The 11,752-nt window shown below is 61.3% G+C and overlaps 4 protein-coding genes across 4 annotated transcripts in view; all 4 read right to left on the reverse strand.

The window, feature by feature from the left end:
- LBRM_24_2090 (putative phosphatidylinositol 3-kinase) overlaps positions 1-2,974 on the reverse strand; it is a gene marked incomplete at both ends in the record, with an annotated part of 3,270 nt that extends 296 nt beyond the window's left edge. Inside the window, one exon of the mRNA XM_001565423.1 lies at positions 1-2,974. This exon is cut by the window's left edge and continues 296 nt beyond it. Coding sequence (XP_001565473.1) covers positions 1-2,974 — 2,974 coding nt within the window.
- Positions 2,975-3,895: 921 nt separating this feature from the next.
- LBRM_24_2100 (putative tubulin folding cofactor D) lies at positions 3,896-8,230 on the reverse strand (the record flags this gene model as incomplete). The annotated part of the gene is made up of 1 exon (XM_001565424.1): positions 3,896-8,230. One exon carries the CDS (start codon positions 8,228-8,230, stop codon positions 3,896-3,898), a length of 4,335 nt encoding a protein of 1,444 aa, XP_001565474.1.
- A 1,286-nt stretch (positions 8,231-9,516) lies between these two features.
- On the reverse strand, positions 9,517-10,296 carry LBRM_24_2110 (putative 3-oxoacyl-(acyl-carrier protein) reductase; the record flags this gene model as incomplete). The annotated part of the gene is made up of 1 exon (XM_001565425.1): positions 9,517-10,296. The coding sequence occupies one exon, from the start codon at positions 10,294-10,296 to the stop codon at positions 9,517-9,519; it is 780 nt and encodes a 259-aa protein (XP_001565475.1).
- A 1,036-nt stretch (positions 10,297-11,332) lies between these two features.
- On the reverse strand, positions 11,333-11,617 carry LBRM_24_2120 (conserved hypothetical protein; the record flags this gene model as incomplete). Its single annotated transcript, XM_001565426.1, has 1 exon — positions 11,333-11,617. The coding sequence occupies one exon, from the start codon at positions 11,615-11,617 to the stop codon at positions 11,333-11,335; it is 285 nt and encodes a 94-aa protein (XP_001565476.1).
- Positions 11,618-11,752: the final 135 nt, after the last annotated feature.

The raw sequence follows: 11,752 nt of genomic DNA on the forward strand, positions 1-11,752 counted from the left end.
CAGTGCTCTGTGGTCCTCCAAGCACTTCCACCATCTCACGGTTGATCTTCATGGGTGGCGGAAACGGCTTTGGGTCGTTGCCCAGTACGTAGCCGAAGTCGATGTGCAGCAACCGGCCATCCTGCGTGATGAGGATATTTTCCAAATGCCGGTCGCCGATGCCGAGGACAAAGGTGATGACGCAATAGCCTGCGAAACTGCGCGTGTAGCGGTCCATCGCTTGCCGCAGCAGCTCCGCCGTGCTGTTGTACACGCGCAGGTACTTGAGTACGTCACGCTGAACGCTGAGGAACGTCGTCACCCGCGGCACAATTTCGACAAGACCCTCATTCGGGCCGGTGGCAATCACGCGATAGGGTGTCAGGTAGAGCTGCAATCCATCTCGCTGTAGGAGGTCGTCCATAAGGCGTATAAGTTGCACAATGAGTTGGTCTTGCCGGATGTCGTCGTCGTGCTTGTACATCATCGCCAGAGGCACTGTCTCGTTTTCCCCTGTCCCAAGAAAGTTGCCTGCCTGCTCCGCCGTCGCAGCTGCTGTGCTGGCACCGTCGCAGCAGCTGCTCATTCCTTGCAGCTCGCCTTTGCGCTGCTGCGACGGTGCGGGCTGCATCGCGAGGGGTGTCAGCACGCAGGGAGACGGCGAAGCACCGCAGGGCAACTCGCTCCCTCGCTCGCCGCTGCATGCAAGGCCTGCTGGCCGCAGGGCCGTGAAAGTGAGCTGCATCGGCAGCTTGGCGCTCTTGAAGATGTACAGCGAGTCGTGAAGGAGGCCCGTGATCGGGATACCGGGGTGCGTGGCGAGCGTTGTGACGCCATAGCAGTCCAGCACGTCAACGGCTGAGGCTTGGCGGTTTCGGTGCTGCTGCTGGGCACCGTTCTGCCGCTGAGGCGACCGGGAAGCACCTCCCTGGGGCTGTAGTGATAGAGATGGAAGGCGCAAAGACCGGAGCTCATCATCGGCAGCGCTGTCCATGTCACTTGTCTCGACGACACTGCCGTCACCGCAACCGTTCGCGTCAGCCTCCTGGTTGCCATCGCCGGTGCTGGTGGAGCCCATCGAGTGCTCTTCCCGCACCCCAGCCGAGGAGTGCGCCATCAGGCTGCTGCTAAAGCTCGCGTTCCCACTTCTCCTGGACGAGCTGCCGTGATGCACAGAGGAGAAGAGGGCACGCAGGCCGCACGCCTGCTTTGCAATAAGCTTGTTGCCCAGCGTCGTCTTCCCCAGGCGATCCAGTGAGCTATGTTGCAGCTGGCGGCTCAGCAGCTGCAGCACCCGGTGCATCGCGTGCTGCTGGCGAAGCCGCGTTTCGAAGTGCGGACACTGCTGTGCCAACCGCTCCGCTAAGCGCCTCAGCAGCGGCTCGAAGAGGGCCGCGCCGCCGTGCCTGTCATCGTTTGCCTTCCCCACAGCGCTCACGCCGCGACGCCGCTCCAGCGCCACCTCCACCGAGAGCAGGGTGTAGATGGTGCTGCACAGCTCCCAGCGCCCCACGGCGCGCTCCACCAAGAAGTTGGCCAGCTCCGCCTCCGCTGAGTCATACCGCACCGCCTGCACGAGCTGAAAGGCGAGGTGGCACAGCCGCCCATCGCTCTCTTTGCGCAGCAGGCGCACGGCGTACTGGCGCACCGGCGCCACATGGTCAAAGTAGAAGCTGAGGCACGCCAGTACATCCGCAAAGGCTGGTCTCGCCCACTGATGGATGAGGGCACAGGCGGCGCGCCGCTCGCTGGAGTGGGTGTTGGCCCAGTCGACGCACCGCATGAATGGCAGGAAGTATTTGCCGTCGCGGCATATGAAGTGACGGTACTTCCACAGTAAGCGCGTCTCCTCCAGCCGCCCACCGCCGACACCTCCGGCGCCGGCACCTGCCATTATGGCCCCGGTGCCTTTGTCTAGTTGAATTGGCGGACGCCGCAAGAGGCTGGCGAGCTGGTGGCGCTCCTTCGGCCCGGGAGGGGCGCTGCTGTCGGTCAGCAGGTACTGCGTCTTGGACGTGATGGCTGCCTTAGCCTCGCAGAGGTTGTGCTCCTTGAAGAAGGTGTACTGATCAGGAAAGGGACGCTGAGTGACGCCGCAGACGTTGTCTGCAGTGTCGCCGCGCTGTAGCAGGATCTGCATGTCGTCGGACACGCGTGCCACGGCAGGCTCGAAGAACACGGCGGTGGTGGCCGCTGGAAGGTACAGCGTCAATATCGCTGCCGGGGTGTCGCCAGGGTCTTTAGCTGACTGTGAACTTCCCCTGCGGATGGCGGCGTTGCCGTTCCGTGCATGCACAGCCTCCAGTTGCTGGATGGACAACGTGTCCAGCCATGGAATGGGTGGTATCATGCCGCGGTGAAAGTCATCTAGAAGCCCAGAGGCGTGCGTAGAAGTGCTCCACACCTGCTGGTTGCTTGGCGTCGCGCCGCATGGGCTTAGCGTCAGCTGCCGTTGGCCCACGCACAGTTCTCCTGCCACAGAGTAGACGTGAAAGGCGGCCACTGCGATACGCGTATCCGTATGCCAGAGATGCAGCTCGCAGCGAGCATCGAGTGGCACATCACACAGCTCTAGCGGAAAGATAAGCCACTCATCGGCAAACGTGTAAATCACCTCCATCTCCTCGTGTGTGTCTGTGTTGCCGTCGACAGGGAATGACAACGGCAGCGGGGTTGCAGCAGACGCGTACACGGCCGCTGACTCCACGACAGGGCTCAGTGGCTCATCCATGTAGACGAGTTGGGCAGTTATCTGGACAGGGTAGTGGGGGAGCATGTGCGTCACCTTGCTCACCGAGCCTGTGCGGGGCAGGGAGGGCGACAAGAAGGAACTCATCAACCGCAACGAGCACAAGCGCAGTCGATAGAGGTACTCGGCCGCTGCGTAGTCCTGTGCGGTGCGAAACGGTGCGTCGTAGCGTACCCACTGCAGATCATCGCCTATGCGAGGCTGCCGCAGGACACTCGCAATCAACGCCACACTTGTCGATGTCATGGGGAACGCGTGTAGAGGTGGTAAGCAAGAGAGGTAAGTGGACCCAGCGCTGCTACGACAAAGCGATGAAAGAAAGCTGAGCGATGCAAGGGTAGGAGCCGCGCAAGGTGGGAGAAGGGAGATAAGTGAACTTCGTGCACCAATAAGCGAAAAGAGAGAAGAAATGGCGTATCGTGAGGGATGTCAGACAGCGCGCGTGCGTAGGAGAAGCGTTGCTGCGGGGACTTGCGTAGCCATGGTGGTGCGCGTCGAGGCAGCGAGGACGTAGTCGTCCGTTACGGAGAGTGTGCACTCTCACGGAACACTAATCGTTCTTCAAACGACCTGTGAGAGCTTAGCTGCGTGTAGCCAGGGATGGGAGGGAGGGGTGGCGCTTGAAGACGAGAAAGGATACCGGCGGAAGAGGAGAGAGGGATGAGGAGTTGGAAGGGTGCGAGGAAGAACGTCCGAAATATACCGTGAGCGGAATAAACGGAGCTGCAGACGAAGAGGACGGTTGGCGGCCTAAACAGGGGCGCCAACATGAGGCGGCCGCAGCCTACCCCATCGCTGGGCCGTCCCATGTACACCAAAGGCACCGCCAGGGTCATCAGAGGCAGCGATGTCTGCGCACGCCATTGCTGCTTCTTACGGAGACAACCGTTATTTATTAGGTGCCTTGGGGGAGAGAGGGGGGGGGGGGGCGGCGGCCTGGGCGTCGCCTATGCGCGTGTGAGTTTTTACACAGCAAAGCAAAAGGTCGGAGAAAGGCGAGAGGGCGATGGTGAACGGCGGATGCACGCGGTGTGCATAAAGCCGCGTGCATCCGCGCAAGAACAGACATCCGCAGCAGAGGCAACCACCAAATGTTATGGGCACCACCGGTAGTCAGGCTTCAAAGATGTCATACACAGCAGCGCATGAGCCCCTCTTCTAGTCGACTCAGTAGCCGGTCTCCTGCACGAGCGACTTGTACGTGGCGGCCACCGCACCCCGGTGGTCCCGCGCCGGCTGCATGGAGCCTCGCTGCGCGTCTTCGCTCGCCGACTCCCCGACGTTGGCTGCTCGAGCGACAGGCGGATCAATCTCCAGCATGCTGTACAGCTCGTTGCGCGCAGCCCGCGTGCGTGTGGCGTCGTTGCTGTCCCACTGCACGAGCATGAGATGTTCCATTGCGCGCCTGCATCCCTCCAGTGGGAGGCCCGCTGGGGCGAACGCCCCGGAAGTCAACACAAGCAGTGATGCATAAAGGTCTGTGGCCACCTTGGCCCGCACCTTGGGGTAACGGCTGGCAATCATTGTCAGCGCAAGCGTCCACGCACTGCGCCGCACCTCGACGTCAGGGCTGCGGCACACGTTCGTCAGCAGAGGCACCATTGCCAGAAGCACCATGATGTTCAGCGCAAAGTGCTTCAGCTCCTTTCGCAGCATCTCCAGCACTGCGCGGTGCTGCTCGACAGCAAAGACCCCCTCGTTGATGAGCAGGTCAAGCACACGGCTGGCCGGCTTCAGCATGCGCTCCTCGTGCTCGTGGGCTACAAGGACGGTCATGAGACACGCAGAGAGGCGCTGCGGCAAGGCGTCTGAGACGTCAGCCGTAGTCGTATGGTCACCATGGAAAGCGCTGAGCAGCGCCGCTGCAGCTGTCCTGCGCACGTGCTCGGAGAGGTCACCCGCAGAGACGACGAGACCCTCCATCGCGGCGTGGGCGAGGCTTACAGGGCAGTGCGTCAGCACGAACGGACCAATGCAGCTGATGACCTGCTGTGTATTATGCCAGGCGAGGAGCTCGCTTCGGTCTCCATCAGCGCCGCTCTCTTCGCCGCCACGACGAGTCACCAAGTGCCGAAGGTGCGCACGGAGCAGCGATACCTCTGCCTTGATACTGAGTTCATAGTCGCTCAGACCCTCATCTTTGCCATTCCCCTCGGCCCCAAACGCATTGTCGCACGGCTTGTCCAGCAACAAGCGCGCCAGTACACCTCCTGCCACGGCCCGTACTCGGTCGAGCTTCTCCAAGACGCATCGCACCACGCCTTGCAACACACGTAGTTCCGTAGCCGCCGTGCAGAGTCGGACTGCCGCAGCAGCCGTGAGGCCGTACGTCAGCAAAGAGGGAAGTCCTTCAAGCACTGCCAGCCGCACAAACGAACCGACGTCACCGCGCTTATCCGTCGCGTAGTCCTGCAGCGCTTGCAACACCGTGCCCTCCATCACGGCGGTGTACCATGACGGCGTCACGGTTGGCGCGGCGGGGTCTATGCGGACAACCACCCGCGCGAGGGAGCGAGCCGCGTTGCGGCGCGCATGAGCGTCCGCCAGCTCCGGGTTCTTTAGGTCCTCAGGACTCAACAACGAGGCACGCTGTAGCACTGGGAGAAACGTTTCGAATGCCAGAGGAACTGACGCGCCGCTGGTAGCGCCCTCCGCACTCGTCGCAGCCCCTGGCGTCCACGGTGCATTCAGCAGTGTCGCAGGCAACCCGCCGACAGCGGCGAGGAAGCCACGCCGACGTAGGACACGCTGCTCGAACACGCAGCCCTCGTACAGCTCCGTCAACACCTTGCCGTGAAAGGATGGGAGAAACGTCACGAAGTACGCCTGCGCCACCGCGCAGAAGGTGTCTGCCGCGGTATGTTGTACCCACTCTAAAATATTGTCCCATGTGTCCTTGAGAAAGGAAAAGATAACGGCGAGGGTGAGCACCTTTTCTACCCGACCACCCACTCGGCTCACCTCCATCGTCCTCGGCAGCGCGAGGAACTGACCAGCAATGGCTTGGAGCATGGCGCAGCACGCTTGTCGGATGTACGCGCCACCGCGTGCGCTAAAGCCGCGAGCCGCCTCGAGAGTTGTCAGTATACCAGTGAACTGCAGTATGTGAGCCTCGTTCCACATGGACGGCGGGAGGTTTTGAATGAGTTCGGCGATAGCAAGGATGGCACCATGGCGTGTCGCCACCGTCGTGTCCTCAACTCGTCTCAGTAGTTCCGGCAGCACTTCCTCGAGAATCGAAGCGGCAGGCTCATGGGTCGCAACGAGTCCCAGCGCGGTAGCGGCCATCTGGCGCACATAGCGGTCCCAGTGTAGCAGCTTCGTACCGACGAGCTCCCGCAGCATCCCATCCCGGTACGTGTCATACTGCGCGATCACCGGCGCCACTACCGTGTACGCGTGCCGCAGCGAGGCGAGTGAAAAGAAGTCTACCGTCGTCACCAGCTCAATGCCGTGCTCGAAGTTGCCGAGGCGACCGACACACTCCTGAAAGGCCGCAGCCGCCGCGCGGCGCACGTTCACCTCGCGATCGAAAAGCGCCGTCACCACGAGCGCAACGCTCAGCTGGCGCACGTGGATGATGAGGTCCTCAGCGTCGTATGCGCGCGCCACGCACCAGCATGTGTAGCACGCGGCATCCCGCACGTGTGCCCCTACGCTGTAGGTGCCCCTGCTGAGATCGTACCCCAGGCCTTGGGCAACCAACGGCACCACCTTTGCCAGCAGCGCTGTATCCACGAGGCTGCGGCGGCACAGCTCCGCGATTGTGAGGAGGCCACCGTGCCAGTGGACATCGCTGTGCGCATTTCTGAAGACCTCGAGCACCGCTTCCATGACCTCCTTGGCAAACGTAACGGGCAGCCGTTCGCAGACACGGCCGATGCCCTTGGCTGCGCTCCAGCGCACCACCGTGTCTTTGTGCCCAACGGCCTGGAGAAGAAGCCCAATCCCAGTCTCAAGGTTCTCCTCGCACCCATCCAGCCCGTAGTAGTTGTCGCTGCTGACGTCGTCCCTGTCCACTGCCTCCTCCTGTTGCGCTTTCAGCTCCGCCGCACCATCGGCAGTTGCAACGCCGAGGTTGGCAGTGAGGGAGGCAATGTGCCGGCTGTAGCGCCACTCGGCCCGGCGGCGCTTCAACATGCACAGCACCAGCCGCTGACCCACCTTCACCGCCGTCTTGCAGAGGAGGCTATCGTTAAGATGTTGCTCATAGACGGTCGCCACACACGTCAGCAAGCGCGGTGCAAAGCCGACGAGCTCCTCCCGTTTCCCCAGCTTCACAGCCTTCGCAATGGTAAGCAGCACGCCAGGCAGTAGGAAGGGCTGCGACAGAAGTGAGGCGAAGGTGCTCTGCGTGCCTTCGGCAAGAAAGGCCCACGGTACCCCTTGCGGCACCACCACCGCTGCCCGGTCAGCACCCACCGACGCGAAGTGTGAAGTGGACTCCAGAATGAAGGTTGCAAAGCTGAAGAAGAGTCCCCGGTGCCGTGCACTGTCGGGTCGTGTGAGCAGGCGAGCGATGAGGAGGGCAGCCGCCTCGCGGCACTTGGATGCGTCCGCGAGGAAGCGGCTTGCTGTGACAAGGGTAGCGTCTGACAGCGATAGCCGTTCCGTCGCCGCCGAGACGCCGCCTTCCTCGGCGTGATTCGTGTCGATAAGAGCTAAAGAGAAGGGGACAAGGACGAGGTTTGAAAGCCACAGCAGCAGGCAGTAGCGCACCTCCCACTCTCGCTGCCGCGCCGCGTCGGCCACCCACAGCTGAAGCGTGTAGAAGACGTCTTCGTAATGCCCCACGTCGATGGGGAAATGGCTCGTGCAGCACTTCTCGCCAGCAGTCTTGATGACGCTGCAGAGGGCCTTGCACACCACATGCAGTGGTGTCTTGGGGGCGTCCGCATCGAACATGGTCAAGTCCTGGCCCAGTGCACTCGCCACCACCAGCGTCTGCGTCGTCATCGCAGAGGGTGGTGTTGCTGATGCTGCCCCAGCAGCAGCGAACGACGGCAAGGTTTGGCCAGCCCCCACAGTCGTTGTGGGCGACCCTCCTACTCCCGACCTTGCCTCACGTGCCCACACCTCCGTGGCATTGGGCAGGTAGCGGAGAAGCAGGTCCACGAGAGGCTTCATCAGCCCCTCCAGGTAGGGGTGCAAGAGGTGCGGGCTGTCTTGGTAGCGGCCGATGATCTTCGCGAAGCGCTCCTCCAACATGGCCGCCACCCCGTTCGGTTCCTGGCCGATGGAGGGCAATAACCGGTCATTTGCTAGCGGCAGCAGCTCTGCGGCGTGGGCGAGCAGCGCGGCACACTCTGCCTCCTCCTCGAAGAACGACAGGCCGCACCCCTCTTCGTCCTCGTTGTGGTCTAGCGTGTTGGCGCCAGCAGCAGCGGCCACCTCCTCTTCAGCGTCCGGCACATTGTCTGCGTTGGGCGTCATGGCGACTGGCGCAGGGTCACTTGCATCGGCCCACATGTCCATTGGTTCCCCCACGTGAGGTGATGACATCGGCGGCGGGAGTGAGAGCCGCAGGCAAAAGAAGTGTGTGAAGCAGCCGAAGGGGGCGGGGGTGGAGGGTCGAAGAGTCGCACCCAATGCTCTGACGTGCAGTCGCAAGTGTGAATGGTCTACAGCTGATAACTCTCTGAATTATCTCACTCGCAATGCTCCTTCTCTGGTCGGGGAAGGTGTGAATGTGCGCAGGTTGATGTGTCCGCTTGCTTGTGGGCGTCATGGACATCGCGGTGAGAGACCGACAGCGTGACATACGAGTAAGAGGCGGCAAAGGTGGCGAGCGAGATAGGGGTAAAAAGCAAAGGGGATTGACAAACATCACGGCACCCAGACACAGAGCTCAGCCTCGTGACGTAATGCGCCACCTTGCAAGGCTTCTCGTGCGATCGCTGCCTAACCTAGGCAAAGTGGCTACGCACTTACGCAGCACTCATTCACAACAATCAGTGCACCGCGCCGTCAATCCCCAAGACAAGTGGGGGAGTATCAACCGCCTGCGTGTTTCGATGCTCTTGTTGATCTGCCGGGTAAGTAGGCTCTGGTGACGGGGGCGCATCTCTGCGCACGGTATCCCAGGGCCCAGTAGCCCCCACTCAATCTGAGGAAGCCAGACAGCCCCCATAGCCCTGCCAATGCTGGGAGGTCGGTGCGACTCATCTCCACTGACGTCGGCGGTCAGGCCCTCGACGACGTGGCATCGGGGCGACCTGCAACCGGGAGCACGCTTGCCCCACCCCCATAGGAGGGGCAGAGTGTCAGCGGGACTCGGGTGCATCTCGCCAGGCCCTGGCTGCCTACTGCTCTGGGGTGCCCCCCCCCCTGAGCCACCCCGAGGGACGTGGCAGGTGGCGACCGGCACACTGGGAGCGGCTGCGGAGCGGGTAATGGGTAGCGTTTGAGGCAGGTGCCGTGTCCCGATGGCCGAGTGGGCGCCTTGCTGCAGTGCGTGTGCCTACGGCTGCCTCGCACCGCACGCGGTGTGTCTGTGACAGGGCTTGGCGCTGCGGGGTGGGGGTGGAGCTCATGGCTGTATCGCAAAGGATGGACACACTGAGGGAGGAAAAAAGGGGAGTGAGTGAAAGTGCGTGCCCAGGCCCCGTGTAGTACCGCGCGCACACGCACCAGACAATTGCGATAACGAGAGGGAGACAATAACGAAGGGGAGCGCGCGGGCGACAACGAAATATGAAGGAAGCGGAGGCGAATGGCGAAGGGTGGTGGTGGTGGGGAGGTGCAGGCATGTACGCATGCACAGATAGACCAACGTGTATGTGCATGCACTACTTGGCTGCCATACGCGTTGCTCCGTCAAGGCGAACGCACTCTCCGTTCATGTATCGGTTCGAGAAGAGGAAAAAGACCAGGTGGGCAAACTCTTCGGGCCTGCCGAGACGGGAGGGATACGGGACAGTTGCCCCCAGCGCCGCCCCCAAATCGTGGGGTAACAGCGGTGTCTCCATGATGCCGGGGCAGATGGTGTTGACACGGATGCGCTGCCCAGCAAGCTCGCGAGCTAACGGCAGCGTCATACTCACGATGCCGCCCTTGCTGGCCGCGTAGGCGGCCTGACCAATCTGACCCTCGTAGGCTGCCACGCTTGCAGTGTTCACAATAACGCCGCGGTCCTCGTCCGCGCCGATCTGCGCGGTGTTCTTCTGCATTGCTTCCGCGGCCAGTCGGCACACGTTGAACGTACCGATAAGGTTCACATGCACGGCCTTGCTGAAGAGGTCGAGGGAGTGCGCGCCCTTCTTGCCTACCACCTTCGCCGCTGGGCAAATGCCGGCGCAGTTGACGGCACCGAAAAGTGGCTTTCGGGCGAATTCCTCCGCTGCTTTGATGGCTGCCTGTACCTCTGTCTCGCTACACACATCGGTGGCAACGAACTTGCCGTTGATCTCCTTCGCCACCTCTTCGCCCTGCTCCGCGTTACGGTCCACCAGCGTCACCTTGGCACCGTTCTGCGCAAGAAAGCGCGCAGTGGCGGCCCCGAGCCCGGAGGCGGCCCCCGTCACCAGGATGGGACAGCCGGCAATCGACTGGATGCATTTGGCCTGCATGACTCTCTGGACAGCAGTAGCAGAAGAGGTGGAGAACGACTTGAGAATACACCAGGGATGAATTCAGCACTGCAGAAGACCGATGTTGATGCGAAGGAACGTGAGGGGAAAGAGAGAGTCAACACGGAAGAAGAGCGGAGAGCAGAGAAGGGCCACGCTCAACCGTGCACTTCCTTAGTAGTGCTGCGGCACAATACAGCCAGTAGCCGTGCCGCTGTTTCTGCTCTCTCTCTCTATCGGTCAAGGGGGATGGGAGTGTGAAAGGAGGCTCTGTGAGAGAGGGAAAACGGCAGGCCAAACGAAAGATGAGTACTGAGACAACAACGGCAGCAGAAGAAACCGAGCCACATGCCGTGGTGAAGAGCTGCGGGCCTGATTGGTCGTAGAGGAAAGGCTGAAGGAGAGAGCGAGAAACGAAGAGAATTGGAGGGGGAGGGGAAATCGTGATGATGATGATCTCTTTTCCACGATGGTGGGCAGGTGCGCCTCCCTACGGACCTACATGAAGATGTGCGTGTGTGTGCGTGAGGTGAGGTGAGGTTGTCGTCTGCGCTGAGCTACGTCGCGACAGGGCAGCGAAAAAAGATGAGGCGTGTCGCCGTCGTCGCTGTGGGTAGCAAAGAAGTTTGTGGTGCCTTCACCATTTCCACCACCTCTCCATGGGTGGGCGCCTTCAGTGAATGCGGTGGCCCCACTTCCCCGAGGGGTTAAGCATCCGTTAACACACGAGAGTGGCATGAGCTCGTGGGCCCCTCGACACGTTTACAGTTACCGCCGAAGATGCACAGAGGCGCACGTGTTCGACTGCCTTATCCACCATCGGCATGTCTGACCTGTCGTTGTTCTCCTGAGATGCATCAAGCCTTTCATCCCCCCCCCTTGTCCTTTGCCTGACCCTATTTTCACCCATAGGGCCTTTACACCATAAAAACACAAGAAGAGAGGGGGAGCGGCTGAGGGAAACGCTGCTTCCTCACCTACACTAGCAGACCAGTGCACACACACACACACACCACAGCGCACAATAGAGACATCCTTACAGGCGTTGCTTTGGCAACTCGCTCTTGGTGTTGAGCGTGAAGCCGTGGATGGCGCTAATTTCCTCCTTCAACACACCGTTGACGAGGCGATGCTGATCAATGAGGGACTTACCCTGGAAAGCTGGCGACACGATGTCAATGTTGAAGAAGCTGCCGCAGCCGGCGCTGGCATCGACAACACTAATGGACTGAATGGGCTTCAGGGCCTCGCTGGACTCCAGCTTTGCCTGGATGTCGGCTGCCGTGTAGGCGACAAGGAGGCGCGGCGCAACTCGAAACATGGCCGCCTTCGATCAGATGAAGAGAGGCCAGTGACAAAGAATCGAAGGGCGGAATAGACGAACACGCCGTTATTGTGGAAAAGAGGACTCCAGCTGAGGTGGCAGTGGTGGTGGTGATGTGGGGAAGCAATGGCG

Source organism: Leishmania braziliensis, chromosome 24 (genome assembly GCF_000002845.2).
Source record: "Leishmania braziliensis MHOM/BR/75/M2904 complete genome, chromosome 24".
Classification (NCBI taxonomy): domain Eukaryota; phylum Euglenozoa; class Kinetoplastea; order Trypanosomatida; family Trypanosomatidae; genus Leishmania; species Leishmania braziliensis.